General features: G+C 41.9%; 1 protein-coding gene across 1 annotated transcript in view; it reads left to right on the top strand.

Annotated features, from left to right (window-relative positions):
• The window catches only part of TTLL11 (tubulin tyrosine ligase like 11), a 308,449-nt gene that overhangs the window by 61,321 nt on the left and 226,102 nt on the right, over positions 1 to 21,026 (top strand). The window contains 2 exon segments of the mRNA XM_021068337.1: positions 1,309 to 1,405; positions 9,574 to 9,707. Of these exon segments, the coding sequence (XP_020923996.1) occupies positions 1,309 to 1,405; positions 9,574 to 9,707 (231 nt within the window).

The raw sequence follows: 21,026 nt of genomic DNA, 5'->3' as shown, positions 1-21,026 counted from the left end.
ACAGCTGCCGGCCTACACCACAGCCACAGTAGGAGCTGAGCCACCTCTGCAACCTACACCACAGCTCATGGCGATGCCTCCCCTGAATGAGGCCAGGGGTCCAGCCTGCATCCTCATGGATCCTAGTTGGGTTTGCTAACCACTGAGCCATGAAGGGAACTCCCAGAACTTGTTGACAACTGCAAGAGGCAGAAAGATGTGGTAGAAAGAGCAGGACCTGTTGTCTCAGTGAGGGATCATCTGGTTGCAAATCTTCGAAACCCTACAGCTTGTGCAAAGGGAATGCAGTCTAAGGGCGTGAGACTGCCTTTCAGGATCCAAGGACAGAAGGGACAGCCAGGATCAGAAGTGTCTGGGCTTAGGACCTAGGAGCCCTGGGAACTGGGGTCACTCGGTCTATGTTGCCAAGGCCACATGGCCTCGTCTCTGCTTCTCTCCCTGCACCTGTTCCTTTCTCCTTTCTCAGTAGACTGGCTGCCTTTGCTTCTCTGTGCTCATGGCCAAGCACAGCTGCCTGGCTCTGGCTTTTGATCACTTCCAGTTCATGGGCTGACAGAGGCTGCCCAGCATCTCTGATTTCCAAATTTCTGGAAGAGAGAATCTGGTTATCTCATTGTGAGTCAGAGGACCACTCCCGGTTTGTTCATTTATTCATCTGAAAAGTCTGTCGAATGCCAGGGACTGTTTTAGGTGCTGGGGATACATCCCGCCCTTGTGGACCTTGTGTAAGTGTGTGAGTGTGTGAATGTGTGTGTGTGAGTGTGTGTGTGTGTGTGTGTGTGTGTGAGAGAGAGACAGAGAGAGAGGGAGGGAGATTGTGAAAGCTTGTTTTGAGGGACTGGCTTGAACATGGCAGTTTTCAGAGAAAGGAAGCATGGGTTAGAATTTCGATAGACCTGGATTCGGATCTTGACTCCTCCAACACCAGCTCTGTGCAGCCTTGAGCACGTTACAGTACCTCTCTCAGCCTCAATTTTCTCATCAGTGAAATGGGAGCAAGCCTACTTAGGATAGTTGTGAGACCCCAGATGAAAGAGTGCCTATAAAACCACTCATATCGTGCCTGTCATGCAGAATCAGAAGTCTGCCCTTTAGCAGCCTTGACCCTGGAAAAGTGACCTAGCCTGTCTGAGTCTGTTTCTTCACCTATAAAATGGGAAGGAATGTCAGCCGCTTCACATGCCTATTGTGAGGGTGAACTCACACCGTGTGCTCCCGGGCGCTGGGCATCTGTACACTGTCGACACTCAGCATGGTAACCGCTCCTCTTGTCCCTGTCATTAATCACATTTTCCCTCTTTCTTCTAGTTCCCATTTGGCCGACGCTTGCCTTGTGACATCTACTGGCATGGAGTTTCATTTCATGACAATGACATATTCTCCGGTCAAGTGAACAAGTTTCCAGGTATCCACTGTTGTGGTTGGCATTTAAAAATGTTTCTAGGGCTGAGTCTCAGGGTCCACTTTTCCGACAGAAACATGGCAGTGTTTTGAGATCAAAATTAAGACAGGGCTCTGAATCGGGAATGGCTGCCCACCCTCTGCCTCAGCGCCGTGACCTTGACCGGGAAGGGGATCAGGACTTCACCCACCAAGGGTTTAAAGGCTGGAGGCTCAAAAACTTAAAACGAGAGGCTCTTCTGGTCTAATGCCACCAGTGGAAGAACGTAATTTTCACCTTTTGGGTTTTAGATTATAATATGGGGGTGTGTAAACGAATCTGATTAGCATCCATGAGGACGCAGGTTTGATCCCTGGCCTTGAACAGTGGGTTAAGGATCTGGCGTTGCCATGAGTTGTGGTGTAGGTTGCAGACATGGCTTGGATCTGGTGTTGCTGTGGCTGTGGCATAGGTTGATGGCTACAGCTCTGATTCAGCCCCTAGCCTTTGAACCTCCATATGCCATGGGTGTGGCCCAAAAAAGACAAAAAAAATATGGGGGTGTCACGAGGGGACTATATTCTCAAAATGAGAAAAAAAGAGACCACTGCAATCTATTTCATTTGCAGGAAACAGAACTACTAAAATTCTGGGGCTTTAATCACAGCAATGGGGTTAGCATCTTCCATTTTCTTTCAGTATCCTATTTGGAGGTACCATTTTAATTTTTTTAACTATTGTATTTATTTATTATTTGCGTATTTATTTATAAGTGCCATTTTCATCCAAATACACCAGTCTCCACAATGGAAAGAGTAGCTGCTGACAGCCTCTGCCTTTAATGTGAAGGGTGAGACTGTTATCTAGTGAGACTGCAATGGGACTCGGTGCCAGCTAAGTAGCACAGCCAACACTTTAAGATACCCCCTCTCTCCACTCCCTGCCTCCCCATATGTCTTTTTATTTTTCTAGTCTCTACCACCCTCTTCCGCTATGATGGCTATTCATTATTAGTAGTAGTTATTTTGTCTTTTTAGGGCCCCACCCATGGCTTATGGAGATTTCCCAGGCTAGGGGTCGAATCCGAGGTGTAGCCGTCAGCCTACACCACAGCCACAGGAATGCAAGATTTGAGGCAGGTCTTCGACCTACACCACAGCTCACAGCAATGCAGGATTCATAACCCATTGAGTGAGGCCAGGGATGGAACCCGAGTCCTCATGGATACCAGTCAGCTGAGCCACGAGGGGAACTCTAGCTATTCATTGCTTTTAATGGCAGGTGAAGAGGTGGTTAAGGTGAGTGGGAGGGCTTAGGGAGAAGGGAACAGGTGGTTAATCTGGGCATGATTGCTGCCAAACGGTGCTCACCTATTTTCAGAAATTATAACACAACATGCACAAACCAAATAGGATACATCATAATTTTTTTAAAGAATTTCACCCTGAATCCCATCCCTCACTTAAGAAAACCACAAGGAATTTCTGTATTTCCTCCCAAACTTTAGCCACGTTTCTATATCATTATTACATAGCTACACCTAGAGTATAGTTGCCTGACTCCGAGGCATTTTCTCTAGTGTTGCATTTATGCTTATTTTCAAAAGGAGAATCACCTTACTCTTTTTCTTTGCATTCCATGCCATATCTTTAAGAAAACACCTCTCAGAAAACCCAGTATCTGTACGTTATACACTGGCAAGTTATGCCATGTCCACTGGGGGTGGCAGGTATGTGTGTGTGTGTGTGTGTGTGTGTTTCAACTAAGCAAACAGGCTGCCCATAGGCCACATGGCTCAGATTCACTTAAGAGATAGAACAGGAAACACAGCTTGCCAGCCAGTCAGTGTCATGCATTTCGTTTCAGTGGCGTCATTGTAGACTAGCTCCTCAGGTGAAAGCTCAGGTGCAGGGAGATAAGATCCACATGGGTGGATGTGGGTCAGCCTTGACTTTGAGACCCTGGAAGAGCCAACAGCTCATGTAGCTACCCCATAGCATAGCTTCCAGGGTCCCCGCCAGGATCAGGCTCAGTTACGGGATTCACTACCCTCAGGAGAGCCTGGAGCCGTGGTTTCCTACCAGGCATTTTTGCAAGATGCCGATAGGGGCTCATTTTAACCATATGTTTTGTTGTCTAGTCACACAGCTAACTATCTACCTTTATTGGTTTCCTGGGGAACAGAGCTAGAAAATTAACCCAAGGTCAGATTTGTTCTTAGAGGAGAAAGGGTTTTGTCAGAGAACAAGAAGGACTCTCGCAGCCTGGGTTCTTGTGTGGTTTATTGGAATAGCTATTATTTTCTCTGCCTTGCTACACATAAAAGATGACTTCTAATGCCACTGAAAGGTCTTTTGGGAACATTAGGAGAACATAATTTGGAAGAGAACAACTCTTCGAATGAGGACAGAGGTCCCAAGACGTGAAGCATCAAGTGAGGCTTCCTTGACATTTTCCCATTTGCCCAGGCCTCATGCGGGGAGTGAGGGTAGGAAGGAAGGAGTGGCTTTAGCTCTGCATTTGGAATGCAAATAGAAATACAGAAAAAAAAAAATGCCCTCCAAGGACAACTTTCATTAAAGGTGATACAGGAAGATTCATTCTTTTTTTTTTTTTTTTTTGTCTTTTTGCCATTTCTTGGGCCGCTCCCGCGGCATATGGAGGTTCCTAGGCTAGAGGTCTAATCGGAGCTGTAGTTGCCAGCCTACGCCAGAGCCACAGCAACGGGGGATCCGAGCCGCGTCTGCAACCTACACCACAGCTCACGGCAACGCCGGATCCTTAACCCACTGAGCAAGGGCAGGGACCGAACCCGCAACCTCATGGTTCCTAATTGGATTTGTTAACCACTGCGCCATGATGGGAACTCCAAGAAGATTCATTCTAAAGAAGCAGGTTTGCCCCATCACCTAGTCCACATGCCAATGATGAAAACATACAGTTTACACTTTTACTAACAGCAAAACCCTAACCCTAACCCTAACCCTAACCCTAAGCCTAACCCTAACTAATGACAAAGCAGGCTCTCGAACCGCTAGGCAGTAGACAGAGCTGCCACACCTTCTGGCCCATGAGAGATGACAACCCTTAGCCACAGGCTGATTACAGAATGGTCTGTCCTTGGGCCCCAGTTGGTGTTCAGGCTTATCTTCTGTCTCTTCTACATCCCATTATTTGAAAATGCATTTTGTATGCATCGTATATCACTTAGAGCAAGTCCTAGTGGACGTGCCAGGCAAGGATAAATGCTTCACTTGCTGAATAAACTGAAAACGTTTGGATACACATATGGAAGTAATTTATTTTGTTCGTGTCAGCACGTTAGGATTTTAGCCACTTTTCTATGGGCAATTTCCTTCAAGATATGTCATTATATCTTAACCGATGAATTAAGACTTTCACTAAAAATAATCTGATTTAGATATGTCTTTGCTTTAAGAAAGTCCAGAACTGTCAATCCTTAGCTTACAAGCAACTGGTTTTTGCCAAGTTTCCGGTCTGAGATAGATGGCTGCATGTGGCAGGTGGTGCCTGAGAGCCCACCATGAGGAGGGGGCTTCGTCAGGACCAGAGGGGGCTCCAGGAGGGAGATCTGGGGGCAGCCATCTGTCAAGCAGCGACCTGGGCTAGGAATACAAAGACCAGGAGAAAAGCACATAAAGAGAGATGTCATCCACACCCATTCCCCTCCCCAACACCTTGATAGGTGCACCTCTTCCATTTGCCTTGTCCCAAGTCATATCCTTTATAATAAACAGGTAATAAGTTAAAAAGAAAACAAGGACCAAATAGTTGAATAGACATTTCTCCCTGGAAGGTATTAAGCATATATACAGATTGAACATTAGGAGTTCCCTTCGTGGCTCAGCAGTAATGAACCCAATTAGTATTCATGGGGAGGTGGGTTTGATCCCTGGCCTCACTCAGTGGGTTAAAGGATCCGGCATTGGCATGAGCTGGGTGGAGGTCAGACTTACTTCGAGTCCCGCGTTGCTGTGGCTGTGGCTGTGGCCAGCAGCTGTAACTCCTATTCAACCCCTAGACTGAGAATTTTCATATGCCTTGTACAGCCATAAAAAAAAAAAGGTTAAACATTATTAATCTTTAGGGAAATGCAAATTAAAACCACAATGAAGTACACCTCACACTAAGATGGGTAATCAAAGAGGCAACAGAAAGTGTTGACAAGGATATGAAGAAATTGGAATCCTCATACATTGTTGATATGAATTTGAAATGGTTCATCCATCCATTTCAGAAAACAATTTGTTTGTTTCTCAAACAGTTGAAGATAAAAGTTTTCATATGACCCAATGATTCTATTCCTAGGTGCATACCTAAGAAAAGTGAAATATATTCACATAAAAACTTAAAAAAAGAGACGTCAAGCACAAAATAAGTGCCATGCCAGAGGAAGCTTGGGATGCTGTGAAAGTCTGGAGCAAGGGCATGTGACTTGATCCAGATTTGTTTGGGGGTCAGGAAGGGCAAGGGATACTGGAGAAGAGGATTGAATGTGAACGGAGCCTCTGGGGATGGATGGGCCTGAGGTCAAGCAGAGCAAGGGAGCAGAGGTGGGGCAAAGATGTGCTTTGCATGTTGCTCATTCAATGAAGGGCAAGTGGCCCAGGATAGTTAGAAAGGGTCAAGGGTGATAGGGCAGTGGCAAGGTGACAGGCAGGGACCAAAGGTCATGAGGAGCCACTGAGAAATTTCTAAGCCAGAGAATGACATGGGCCAGTGCACATTTTAGAAAGATCCACTGGAGGGCAAGGGTTGGAGGGGTGGGAAGGCTGAGAGAGGAAAGGTAAGGGGCTACTGCAGAATTCGGGCAAAAGCTGAACCAATGCATGGTTATGGGACAGAGGGAGGAAGGTGGATCTGCAAGTACTTGTTGGGAATAAGATGCTTTTGCCGAGGATTAGTGTTATAAATGACACTTGGTTTGAATAGTGCTACCACAGTAGCTCAGATTATGGTTTCACTTTGTTTTGTTTGTTTGTTTAAACTGGGTTAAGTAGATCCGTGTGGGCAAGCCTGAGACTCAAACTTTGTGACACTTGCCTGTCACTCCCATGGCCCGAGACCCTCCCAGGTCTTGGGACTCCCGAGTAGCAGACAGAAGAACCCAGGCCCAGAAGCAGTGGCAGGAGGCAAGCTCTTTGGTGAGAAGCCCCAGCCTGAGTTGGAGGCCTTTCCCAGTTGATAGGGAACTGCGACTATAGGAACACCTAGGGATAGACCTTGAGAAGCCCAGGTAGGCAGCCAGCCACCAAAGAACCTGTAGCGGTTGTGGGAGCCCAGCTGCTGGGCTCAAGTCACTGGCAGGAGAACCCCAGCCCTTGCAGCAGAGGCTTATGGGGAGCAGAGGAGGAACACTGGGGAGAGCAGGGCAAAGGCATTGCTGAGGCAGCCACTCAGTCACTGGGAGCCAAGGACAGATGACCGAAATTTGGGGATAAGCCCTGGAGCCTCAGAGAAATAGTTATAATAGTTAAAACAGACAAAATAGTTAAAATAGATAAAAATCCTTATCTAACTGGAGTAGAAAGAAAAAGTCTTTCTACTCTTAGCAGGGGGGAGCTGATGGTTAGACCTAGAGCTTCTACCTTAGGTCAGAATAGGTCCCAGGACCTTGGCAGGGGTCACAGGTAGGGGTCAGGTGCTGCAGCGAGGCAGAGTCTGGAGCCAGCAGGGCCCGGCAGTGACCTCCCTCATATTTACTTTGGGAACATGTGCCATGGCCCAGCTAGAAACACAGCTCGCCGTGTCAGCAACTTCCTGAGAGAGGACACAGCCCACAACTGTTTCTGAGCCACTGCCAGAGGCAGGGACGCTAGAAGCTTCTGCATAGGGTCTAGTGAGGGGTCAGAGATGCTTTCTCCCTGCAGCCCTGGGTGAGAACACAGCGCGGACAGGGTGGAGGAACAAAGGTCCGGTGGTGAGGGAGGGAGGTCTACACAGCCGCCTTCCAGAGACAGGCATTCAGGCAAAGTTAGGGGTGAGCAGCCTATGCAGCCTACAGCCCACGGATCAGAAGCACCTGGGAAAAGTAGCCAGTGGCTTGTAGCGAGGCTTCTTAAGTTGTCTGGTTTTTGTCAAGAACTACCTGGAGACAGACACAAATGTAAACTCAGAAACAGACCTGTTAGCTGGTGTGAGGACTGACGATCCATTATAAACGGAGCCAAGCAGATTTAAAATGAGTATTTACTCAATTTGCTGGACACTGATTTTCACAGAACTTCTCTGGAACATTCTAACCACATTCTGTATTCACAGCACTCCTATTTGTATTGTGCGAGTCCTGACCTGCTGAAGAATTTCTAAACACAAACCTTCCCCTGTCAACATGGCCATTAAAAACCGTGGCAAATACCCCAAGACTCTAGGGCCAGGAGGCACCATCTATCTGCAGGAAGGTGCCGTGTTACAGTCAGTTATGAAGGCTTTTGGTTTAATACTATAACTGAAATGTTCAGTACAACTAAAAGGTTTCCACAGAAATCAACATTTTGTTTTGTGTACTTCATGTTCAGCTCCAGAATTCTAAGTTCATGGGAGAATACAAGGAAATAGCTCCAATTTTCCAGACTCATACTGATTTCTTGGGAAATTCAGAAAAATGTCCTCAGTGAGTTTTATTATCAGAGAGGCTGTGTTAGAGCATAGTTTATTAGTGCCTTTTAAGCTCCTTTATTTCTTACTTAATCCTTTTCTATCTCCTTCTAAATGAGAACTGAGAACCTGGGAACTGACATCTTAAAGTTGCGATCTTTAGATTTGTATTGCTCTTTTTAAAATGCTGAGGGAAGCAAAAAGTAGATTCTTTTTTTGTCTTTATAGGGCCGCATCTGTGGCATATGGAGGTTCCCAGGCTAGGGGTCTAATCAGAGCTGTAGCCACCAGCCTGCGCCAGAGCCATAGCAACACGGGATCCTAGCCGAGTCTGTGACCTACACCACAGCTCACAGCAACGTCGGATCCTTAACCCGCTGAGTGAAGCCAGGGATCAAACCCGCAACCCCAAGTTTCCTAGTTGAACATGTTAACTACTGAGCCACGACGGGAACTCCCAAAAAGTAGATTCTTAAAACTCTCATTCCCACACCTGAACATGGGAGTTTAGAGAAACCTCAAGATTTCTGATTCTGCCCATTGGAATGTGGTGACTGGGTCATGCCAAGGTGACATGAAACTTTGTACTTGCTATTGAAATTGACTTTGCTAAGCAAATTCCCAGGGTCATTAATAGAACTGTGTAGCCTCTTTCAGGCCAAAGGCCATTTTTAGTTTCCATTTTTTGGAGCAGTGATATTTGCCTTAAGAAATAAACACCCTAACATTTCAAATAAGTTGTACCTATTTGCCTAGAGTTTGCTTAGATACTCAGTTTCTTTTCTTGTCAGTGTTTCAAAAGATGTTCCAAGGGGGAAAAAAATGCACCCTTCTTTTAAAATGTTTTATAAGTGAGACATTTCCATCCTCTGTGGGCAAATTAACAAGATCTGATCAATGTCAGTTTTCGTACTGGTAACTGAGGAACTCCTACGGATTCCATTTTTTCCCTTTTAAACTAGAAATTATGCTTCTATCACAGTATAGTAGCTACCGCTTCACTTCTTGTCCTTATTTCAAGGAGACAGATTTTTGGCTGCAAGGTGTATATTTTTCTGTTTTATACCTTTAATACTCATGAAAGATTAAAACAAAGCAACTTAATTAAGTTTCTTATAATGTAACCAGAGTCCACCAAACAATATTCTCTAGGGTATAAGATGGAAGGGATCCAGAAGTGTGTGTGGTGGCCCCCACATTTAAGAGGATATTAAGTTTTAAGTGCAAGATATAAATTCTTCCCTTTATTCGTTATCTAGGGGGCTGACAAAGAAAGGAATAATAAACTAGGTGGAAACTCATTCTTTCAAATTGATGCTTCATTTTTATAAGGAGAAAAAAAAAAAGATCCCCCTCTTACCTCAAGTGTTTCATTAATTTGCTGGGTCTTTCTAAACCATGAATCACCGCTGTGGGTAAACAACTCATACCTTTTTTTTTTTTTTTTTTTTTTTTTAAATCCTGTCTGAAGAAGAGTATATGTCAAGTGGGTGGTTTTAAAAGTCCCTAATAATGGCTGTTTTATAGCTAGGGGCCCACTGTTGTTAAAACCTCACAGCTTCTCTTCTCCTCAGGCATGACGGAGATGGTGCGTAAAATTACTCTGAGCAGAGCAGTGAGAATCATGCAGAATCTCTTTCCTGAGGAGTACAACTTCTACCCCCGCTCATGGATTCTGCCTGACGAGTTCCAGCTCTTTGTGGCTCAGGTAGATGGCACTCTGTCCCTACAACCTCCCCCCACCTTTTTTTTTTTTTTAAAAGATTTTTATTTTTTCCATTATAGTTGATTTACAGTGTTCTGCCAATTTCTGTTGTACAGCAAAGTGAGCCAGTCATACATACATACATATATGTATGTATATATATATATATATATATATATATACATTCTTTTTCTCATATTGTCCTCCATCATGTTCCATCACAAGTGACTGGATATAGTTCCCTGTGCTATCCAGCAGGATCTCATTGCTTATCCACTCCAAATGCAATAGTTTGCATCCATTAACCCCAAACTCCTAGTCCATCCCACTTCCTCCCCATCCGCCTCGGCAACCACAAGTCTGTTCTCCAAGTCCATGAGTTTTTTTTCTGTAGACATTTGTGCCATATAAGGGATACCATATGGTATTTGTTTTTCTCTTTCTGACTTACTTCACTTAGTATGAGAGTTTCTAGTTCCATCCATGTTGCCTCAAATGGCATTATTTTGTTCTTTTTTATGGCTGAGTAGTGTTCCTTTGTGTGTATATGTACCCATGATCCTTGAATTCTATTATGACGGTAATGGTGGCCTGGGTCCTGTGTGCTGGGATCTGGGGCTGGGGGTTCCCAGGAAGCTGAGACTGATTGGAGGGGGATGTCTGAACTGTACACAGCAGATGTTGCCTTGATCAAGGCAGCTCACAGAGCCAAACGAGGAGGATGCCACATAGGTAAACTGAAGAAGCAAGTCCTGATGCCAGGAGACAGGCCTGAGGCTGAGGCAAGAAGCTAGGAGTCAGGCTGTTTGGAGAGCCAGGGAGATGGAGCTGGAGCAGGTGGTCGAGCCCACAAGCTGACTGGGGCTGTTTGGGTGAATCCCAGAGTTAGGATCTCCCTGGCAGTCCATGGTATGAAATGTGGGAGATGAGGCTCCATTTCAAGACCGGTAAGTAAGTCTGACCAACTGAGGGGAAACCTTTTAAGGGTCTTGCTTTAAATTTGTTCCACAATCAATTTTCAAACTCCCGGTTCCGTATCGAAACTCCGAACGAAGTGGAATGGTGGTCATATGGGTCTGTATTTCTTAAAATTCTTTGAATTCTTAACTTAAAAATGGGTGCATTTGATGGAGTTCCTGCTGTGGCGCAATGGGATCGGCAGCATCTCTGGAGCGCTGGACACAGATTTGATCCCAGGCTTGGCACAATGGGTTAAGGATCTGGCGTGGCCCCAGCTGCAACTGTGGCTTGGATCTGATTCCTGGCCCAGGAACTCCGTATGCTGTGGGACAGCCAGAAAAGAGGAGAGAGAGAGAGAGAGAGAGAAAAAAAAAAGGATGCATTTGGTTGTATGCAAATTATGCTTCAATACAGTTAATTAAAGAAATAAACTCTCAACTGGTCCCTGTACTCACCCCTCAACTTCCCACTTCTGTGGCTCTGCTCATGCTATTGTCACTATGTGGAATACATCTCCATCGCATTTCTACACCTCTCTATTTAAGTATTCTGCAAGGCTGAGTTTAAGTGAGATACCAATTGTGTCTTCAAAATCTGGTAAGTGAGAAGACATTTGCCATCATCCCCCAAAGTTCCTCTGTGCTTCTTTGCAGTCAGGTTCCCCAACCCCCAGCCCCGGCAACCCCTGATCTGCGTTCTCATTACAGATTAGCGTTGCCTCTTCAAGAAATTCATATAAATGGAATCCTACAACATGTACTCTTTTGAATTTTTTTTTCCTTGAGAATTAGGTTTTTGAGATTCATACATGTTTGTTGCATCAGAAGTTTGTATTTTTTGTAATTTATTTGTCCTGCTTTTTAGGGCATTTGGAAGTTCCCAGGTTAGGGATCCAATCAGAGCTGTAGCTGCCAGCCTACACCACAGCCACAGCAACACAGGATCCCAGCCGAGTCTGCCAACTACACCACAGCTCACGGCAAGGCTGGATCCTTAACTGCCTGAGCAAGGCCAGGATCCTCATGGATACTAGTCCGGTTCGTTACCGCTGAGCCACAATGGAACTCCAGTAGTTTGTATTTTTATTGCCGAGCACTGTTCCATTGGGAGTATATGCCGATTTGTGTATCTATTCACCAATGGATGGGCATCTGGGTTGTTTCCATTTTGGGGATATTATAAATAAAGCTGCCATGGCTAATCATACACAAGTCATTTTGTGGATATGTTTTCATTTTCCCTGGGTTAACCCGAGGAGTGGAATTTCTTGATTATATGGTGTGTGTATGTTTAACTTAGGAGAAATTGCCAAACTGTTTTCCAGGGTGGCTGGACCACTTTGCATTCCCTCCAGCAGTGTGTGAGTGTTCCTTTTGTTCCGTGTGTCATTGCCAGTACTTGGTATTGTTAGTCTTTTGAATTTTAGACACTCAGGTAGACGTGCAGTTGTATTTCTTTATGGTTTTAATTTAATCTCCTGGGTGACTGGATGTTGAGCATCTTTCCATTGCGCTTTTGGGCCATTTGAATCTTTTCTTTTTTTTTTTTTTGTTAAGTGTATGTTAAAAATTTTTGTTTATTTTTATTAGCATTTTATTTTTAAGTTGTAAGTTCTTTATATATATATTCTGGATATCACTCTTTTATATGTGTATGTGTATTCTGAATACTTTCTCACACTTGGCTTTTCAGTCTTAACCTTGAATTTTCACTTTACAGCTTTGTCTTTGGAAGAGCAAGCATTTTTACTTTTGATAAAATTGAACATATCAGTTATTTCTTTATCATTTGTGCTTTTTGTATGATGTCTAACACTTCCTTGCCTAAGGTTGTAATGATTTTATACTTTGTTTTTTTTCTAGAAGCTTTATACTTTTAGCTTTACATGTATGTCCGTGATTCGTTTCACATTAGTTTTTGTGTACAATATGAGATTAGAATTGACTGTTTACTTTTTCCCATATGGATTTTCAGTTTCTTCATCCTTTGTTGAAACGATTGTCATTTTCCCCGCATCTTGTTGAATTATCTTGGCGTCTTTGTTGCAAATGAATTGACCACATATGTTTTGGGTCCGTTTCTGGATTCTCTGTTTTGTTCTATTCATCGTATGTTTACTCCGGCACTAGAACTCCCCACTACCCTGATTACTATAGCTTTAGAGTCGGTCTTGAAATCAAGTAGTGCAAGTCTTCACACTTTGTCTTCAGAATTGGTTTGGTTATTATAACTCCTTTACATGCCATCTTTGTAATCATTTCGTCCATTTCTACAAGGAAGCCTGCTGGGACTTTGGTATTGCATTGACTCTACAGATCAGTTTGGAGACAGTGCACATTTTAGCAACATTGAATCATTTAATCCCTGATAATTTATTTTCATTTATTTATATCCTCCTTGGAGTTCCTGTCACGGCACAGTGGAAATGAATCCAACTGGGAACCACGAGGCTGCAGGTTTGATCCCTGGCCTTGCTCAGTGGGTTAAGGATCTGCCATTGCCGTGAGCTGTGGCGTGGATCGCAGACGTAGCTCGAATCTGGTGTTGCTCTGGCTGTGGTGTGGGCTGGCAGCTACAGCTTCTATTAGACTTCTAGCCTGGGAATCTCCATATGCTGCAGGTGCGGTCCTAAAAAGACCAAAAGACAAAAAAAAAAAAAAAAAAAAAAGAGTCCATTCCTTCTTATTATCAAGGAATGTTCCATTAAATGTATTTACTACAGTTTGCTTGTACCTTCAATTTCTGCTGGACATTTGGATTGATTCCAGTTTTGGCTCTTTCAAATAAAGATACTTTAAACATTTGTGTACAAGTCTTTGCGTGACATGTTTTTCATGTCTCTTGAGAAAATGCTTAGGAATAAGATGTTTGGATCATACAGTGGCTGTCCATTTCATTTTAAAGAAAGTACCACTTGTTTTCCAAGGTGGGTTGTATCATTGTGTGTCCATCAGCAATGTATGACCATTCTAGGTCTTCCACATGCTTGCCAACACTAATAATAGTAACAGCCAGTCTTTTTAATTTTAGTCATTCTAATAGGTGTGTAGTGGTTTCTCACTGGCTTTAAGTTTGTATTTCCCTAGTTATTAATGATGTTGAACATCTGTTCATGTGCTTATTTGCTGTCCAAATACATTCTTTGATGAAGTATCTATTCATATCTTTCAGCCATTTAAAAATTGAGCCATGAGCTGAGACACAACGAGAACTCCAGATGAATCAATTTCTTGATTTGTTCTTTTGTGGATCGTACTTTTGGTGTCCTATACCAGGAATTTTGACCTAACTCAAGTTCATAAAAACATTCTCTTTGTTTCTGTCTCCATGTTTTATAGTTTTAAGTTCAGGTCTATGATTTGTTTTGCATTAGTTTTTTAAATATAATGTGAGGTATGGTTCATTTTTTTTTTACATGAGATATCCAGTAGTTTTAGAAACATTTGGTATTCCCCCCATTATCTTCGCACTTAATGTTCAAAATAGTTGCTCAAGTATATATAGGTGTGTGTATCTGAATTCTCTAGTCTATTCTATTGATATATTTGTTGATCTTTATGCCAATATCCCACTGTTTTATTTTTAATTTTTTTTATTTTTTATTATTATTATTTTTTTGTCTTTTTGCCTTTTTTCTAGGGCCGCTCTCGCGGCATATGGAGGTTCCCAGGCTAGGGGTCTAATAGGAGCTGTAGCTGCTGGCCTACGCCACAGCCACAGCAACGCAGGATCCGAGTCGCGTCTGCGACCTACACCACAGCTCACGGCAATGCCAGATCCTTCACCCGCTGAGCAAGGCCAGGGATTGAACCCACAACCTCATGATTTCTAGTCAGATTTGTTAACCACTGTGCCACGACGGGAACTCCGCCACTGTTTTATTATTATAGCTTTAAGTCTTGAAATCATCCAGTGAAAGCCCTCCAACTTTGTTCTTTTTCAAAGTTGTCTTGGCCATTTTGTTCTTTTGGCCATGTGAATTCCATATGTATTCTTTTGACCGTATGATTCTGCCATATGAATCTTAGAATTAGGTTGTTAATCTCTACTAAAAGCCTGCTGAAATTGAATCTATATATCACTTTGGGTAAGGCTGACATCTTAACAGCATTGAGTTTTCTGACCCAATGGACATTGTATAGCTCTCCTTTTATTTAGGTCTTCTTTAATTTTTTGTGAGCAATTAAGAAAAATAATTTGTACTTTTGACCACCTTCATCCAGTTCCTTATCCCCTATCCCCTATCCCCTGCCTCTAGTAACCATAAATCTGATCTCTTTTTCTGTGGGTTTGTCTGTCTATTTGTTTTTGAAGTATGATTGACCTATATCAGTATGTTAGTTCCTGGTGTACAATATAGTGGTTTGGTATTTCTGTACATGACATGATCAAAAAAATGTATGTGGGGTTTTTTTGTTTTATTTACTTTTTAATTTTTTAATGTAGAGGTCTTTCACATCTTTTGTCAAATTTATTTCAGTTTTTTGTATTTTTCAGTTTATTTCAATTTCTAGTGGTTTATTGTGAATATATAGAAATACAGTTGATTTTTGTATATTGATCTTGTATCCTGCAACCTTGCTAAACTCACTTAGAAATTCCATTAGTTTATTTTGTATGTTCCTTTGGATTGTCTGTAGAGACTCTCATGTCCTCTGAGAATAGGAAGGTTTTTTATGCTTTTCTTTTCAATCAGCCCTTTATTTCTTTTTCTTGCCTTATTGCTCTATTCATTGTAGTTGAATGGAAGTAGTGGAAGTAAGACATCCTGGACTTCTTCCTGATCTTAAAGGATAAACATTTAATTTTTCACAATTAAGTATGGTGTTAGTGAGAGTTTTCCTTGTGGCTCAGTGGGTTAAGAACCTGACTAATATCCATGAGGATGTGGGTTTGATCCTTGGCCCTGCTCAGTGGTTTGGGAATCCAGCATTGCTGCAAGCTGTAGCATAAGTCACAGATATGGCTTGGATCTGGTGAGGCTGTGGCTGTGGCATAGGCTGGCAGCTGCAGCTCTGTTTTGACCGCTAGCCTGGGAACATCCATATGCTGCAGGTGCGGCTCTAAAAAGCAAGGGGGAATAAAAGCAAAGAAAAATTAAATTTTAAAAAAACTTAAAGTATAGTGTTAGTAATAGATTTCTTTATTAGATGCTCTTTATTAGATTAATGAAATTTCCTTCTATTTCTGTTTCCATGAATTTTGTTTTGTTTTTAATTAGAAGTGGATGTTGAATTTTGTTACATACTCCTCTTGAGCTTATTGAAATGATGGTTTAGATTTTCTTTTTTGTTTGTTAATATGCTGAAATGTGTTGATTAATTCCAAAATATTAAACAAAATATGCATTCTTAAGGCAAATCCCACTTGGTCATGACATATTATCCTTTTTATACACATACTTGGATTTGATTTACTAAAATTTGGTTTGGAATGTTTGTATCTATATTCATGAGGGATACTGGTCTGTTGTTTTCTTTTTTTGCAACATATTTGTTTGGTTTTGTTATCAGGGTAGTGCTGGTCACATAAAATGAATTGGAAGTATTTCCTTTACTACTTTTAAATTTTCTGGAAGAATTTGGATAAAGTTGTCATTCTTTTTTTTTTTTTTTTCCTTTGTTTGGCTGCACCTGTGGCATATGGAAGTTCTTGGGCCAGGGATTGAATCTGAGCCTCAGCTGCAACCTATGCCAGAGCTGCGGCAATGCCTGATCCTTAACCCACTGTGCCTGGCCTAGGATCAAGCCCATGCCACCAAGAGCCAAAACCAGATCCTTAACCCACCACACCTCAGCAGGAACTCCTATCATTATTTCTTCCTTAAATGTTTGATAAAGGTCACCAGTGAAGTCATGTGGGCTTGATGTTTCTTTATGGGGGCAGTTAACTAAAAATTCAATTTCTTTAATAGATAAAACTATTCAATCTACTCTTGAATGAGCTTTGGAGGTTTGTATCTTTCAAGGAATTTGCCCATTTTTTCTAAGCTGTCGCTTTTATTGCCATAAAGTTGTCATAATATTACATTTTATCCTTTTAGTATCTATGGAATCTTTACTGATGTCACCTCTCATTCCTAACATTTGTAATCTGTGTTCTTTCTCCCGCCCCTTATCAGAGTGGGTAGAAGTTTATCAATTTTATTGATCTCCTTTGTTAGTTTTGTAGCTTTAATTATTTGTTTTGTTTTTTGGTTGTTCCTTTAGGGTTTATAGCATGTATCTTTAACTTATGACAATCTATCTTTAAATGATATTATGTCATTTTACTTACAATGTGAGACCCTTATAATACTACCGTTTTCATACATTTTACCTTTACATATATTATAAACCCCTCAATAAGTCATTATTATTCTTGTTTGAACAACCTATTGTATTTTAAAGAGATTTAAATAACAACAAGAAAAAATCATGTATGTACTCATGTAGTTATCATTTCCAGTGGCTTTTATTCATTTTTGTAAATTCACCTTTTTGTTTGGTATCATTTTTCTTTAGCCTAAAGTTTCCTCTAGTACTTTTTGTGTTAAGGGTCTTTTGATGATGAATTCTTTCAATGTTTGTATTTATTGAAGTTTATTTTGCCTTTGATTTTGAAAGATGTTTTCTCTAGGTATAGAATTTTAGGTTAGCATTTTTTCTTTCAGTGCTTTTAATATGTTACTCCTCTGTCTTCTTGCTTGTATTGCTTCTGACAAGAAATCTGTTTTCATCCTTATCTTTGATCTTCTGTATATAACATGTCTGTTTTCTCTGGCTGCTTTTAATATTTTCTATCACTGGTTTTGAACAGTTTGATTGTGATGTGTTTCAGTATAATATTTTAAAATGTTTTTCGTGTTTGGGGTTCATTGAGCTTTTAGATATGTTAAGTTTATAATTTTTATAAAATTTGAAAAGCATTTGTCCATTATTTCTTCAGTTATTTTTCCATCCATTCCACCTCCTCTCATATTTATGTCTCAATGGGGGACTCCAATTACATGTATATTAGGCCATTTGAAAGTGCTCCACAGTTCACTGATACTCTGTTCATTTTTTAAAAAATTTTTGTTTCTTTTTAGAGAGTGTCTATTCTTTTATCTTCATGTTCACTAATTTTTTTCTTCTTTAGTTTCTAATCTGCTGTTAATCCCACTCGTTCTACTTTTCATCTCATCTATTTTAGTTTTTATTTCTAGAAGCTAGATTTGGGTCTTTAAAAAATATCTTCCATACTTTTACTTAGCTTTTTGAACATATGCAATGCATTATAATAACTTTTAATGCCATTGCTAATTCTAACTCTCTATCCATTCTGGGTTGGTTTCGATTGACTGATTTTTCTCTTTATTATGGTTTATATTTCCTTGCTTCTTTTCATGCCTGGTAATTTTTAGCTGGGTGCCAGACATGGTGAATATTATCTTATGTCATTACTGGGTATTTTTGAATGCCTATAAAATTCTTGATCTTTGTTGTGGGATCCAGTTAAGTTACTTGGGAGTAGATTTGGGGTCTTCTTTTTAAACTTTGTCAGGCAGAGCTAGAGTAGTGCTTGGCCTAAGGCTAGTTATTCCTCACTACTGAGGCAAGAATTATATGTGTTCTCTACCCAGTGTTCTGTGCATCATGGTGTTTTTCAGTCTGATTGGTGAGAATAGACACTATTCCAGGCTCCGAATGGCACTAGGCACTGTTTCCTCTATTCCTTCTGGATGGCTCTTTCCTTGGCCTCAGGTGGTTTCCTCACATGCTTGCACTGCTCTGTGCTTAGCCAGATACACAAAGGAGACCCTCTGTGGGTCCCTAGAGTTCTCTCTGTGCCGAAGTTCTCTTCCCTGAGAACTCTACTATCTTAGTCTCCCTTGACTCAGGTCCATTTCTTCAACTCATATTGTCCACTGGGCTCAGTTGGAGTCCTCTCTCTCTGGCTCTGAAAAGACAGTGAACTGGGACAATCACGCAGCTCACATCATTTGATTCCCATCTCTTACGAATCACTGTTCTTTGTTGTTCGATGTCCAGTGTCTTGAAAGTGATTGTTTAATATATTTTGCCTGTTTTGTTTTTTGTTGTTTTGGTTGTTTCTGGTGTACTTAGAACTGGATAGTTCTCTAATATAAAGGAAGATTTATTAGCACTTTATTATAGCACCAATTTAGGATCTGCTGATTCAGCATCTGGCATAGGCAAAAGAAGACTCTGAAACCTCCCCATAGCTGTTTGCTGGGAAGCCCTGGACCCGTCGCTTATTCCTCATGGAATCCCTCCTCCTCTCAGCTCCATCTCTCCGTCTGCCACTGTGTGGCGAAACGACCCTCACCTCAGAACAAGCATGGCATCCAGTGAATATCTGATGGGGAAAAGCTTTATTAGCTGCAAACCTGATAAAACATGTGGCATTCTTATTTTTAATATCTCATTTGTTTTAACGCAAAGTGATGTATTCATATTAAGAATTCAAATAATATAGGAATTTTGTAAATTAAAAGTGAAAAAAATATCCCCACCCTCAGAAATTACTGGGCACGTAATGTGTAACCTTCCAGCTTTTCTCATGTGTAAACAGATGTACACTGTCACACACACGGCCTTATTTCTTTAAAAAATAGGATTACACTCTACAGTCTCTTCTCCAGCCTGTCTTTTCTCCCATTTTCTCCATGTTTTAGACATTGTCCCGTGCCACTGCTGCATAGTACTCCGTTGTATGAATGCACCATAAGATTTAAAATCAGGAGTTCCCGTCGTGGCGCAGTGGTTAACGAATCCGACTAGGAACCATGAGGTTGCGGGTTCGGTCCCTGCCCTTGCTCAGTGGGTTAACGATCTGGCGTTGCCGTGAGCTGTGGTGTAGGTTGCAGACGCGGCTCGGATCCCGCGTTGCTGTGGCTCTGGTGTAGGCCGGAGACTACAGCTCCGATTCGGCCCCTAGCCTGGGAACCTCCATATGCTGCGGGAGCGGCCCAAGAAACAGCAACAACAACAACAACAACAAAAAGACAAAAGACAAAAAAAAAAAAAAAAAAGATTTAAAATCATTCCCTTGTTGATGAACATTTAGGTAGTTCTCAGATTTTGGGGTTCAACAAGTAATGCTGTGGGGGACACCCCTCCAGGTATCTTTATACACCTGTGCCAGCATTTCCTTCAGGTAGATATCTCAAAATGGAATTAAAGGATATGCGCATTTACAACTGAGGCGTGGAAAGTCAAACATGAGGCTTTATTAACAGTGCACTTAGTTATGATGGCAAGTGATGTTTTCCCAGTGCCTTGGAAGTGAGTGCTCAGAGGTGTGGGGGTAGGGGGTTGCTTTGTGATCCTTGCCAACAACAGAAGGTGTGAGTAGCTGTAAAACATTCTAAAAGCTGTTGATCTGTGGGTATTTTTTTTTCTCTCATTAATTAGGATTAAATTCACTTTGTTTAAGAATGAGGGAGATCCACACCCCCACCTGCACAATCCCATTTTCAAAACTGGTACCCAGATACGATCAGCAGGTGGCACTAGCAGGAAGCAAGGAGGATTCTCAGTGGAAATTTTTGCAGAGACCAGAAGAGGATGCTGGCTTTCTTTCCAGTTTTCGCAGATGGCCAATAAAAAAATTCCTTCAAGTTTGTTTTGCATATGGTCCTCCATCTGGGTATTTGAGAAAAGTACAGTTTTGTTATCACAACAGTATTTATTATGGTGAAGGAGTTTGCATTTTGTAGCAGAGGAATTTTTCAGTGAATCAAGCCCAAAACCTGTGCAATAATGTTTTGCTGTTTCTTGGAGGGAACCAGCGAGCATGGGACCCTTCCATTTCCTTCTCCCGTTTCATCCTAAGTTAGCTTTTATTGATTCAGCTCCTCGAGGCAGAATGAAGTGCATTATTTGCAAAAACCCCAGAGAACAATGTTCTCCACTGGGTTTAGGAAGTTGGAAAATGTGGAGTTCTAAGTGGGTCAGAGTCAAGGCAGAGAGAAACCTGCCATGTGGAGCTTATATGCTTGTCCTGATTCCACGCTTATCACAGAACCTTCTGGTGAGTTGATTATTGGAATCGTTTTCCTTCCCATAGACAATAGGCTGATTCGGCTGATTCTGGGCCACCTGATGGTTTATCCAGAGGATGACATTTAAACTCCTGCACATGCCTGGTAGCGCTTCTCCCACCTCTTTGGCCCCAGCCTCCCTGGGGTTCCTCCATATTTAACCTTTGTAGGTACTCAGGGGCCCCTCTGCTCCCTCTGTGTTTTGTACATGCCTGTCTCTTTCTTGCCTGCTTCCCACTTCCAAGGCTGCCTTCTTTCATCTGACCAATTTTGCTAATTCTTCAGTCCCCTGCTTATCTTTTACTCTTTCTAAAACCTACTCTGCCTCCCATGTC

The sequence above is a fragment of the Sus scrofa genome, chromosome 1 (genome assembly GCF_000003025.6).
Source record: "Sus scrofa isolate TJ Tabasco breed Duroc chromosome 1, Sscrofa11.1, whole genome shotgun sequence".
NCBI lineage: Eukaryota > Metazoa > Chordata > Mammalia > Artiodactyla > Suidae > Sus > Sus scrofa.
Note: the sequence above shows the minus strand (reverse complement) of the source record. Positions and strands in the feature narration are given on the sequence as shown.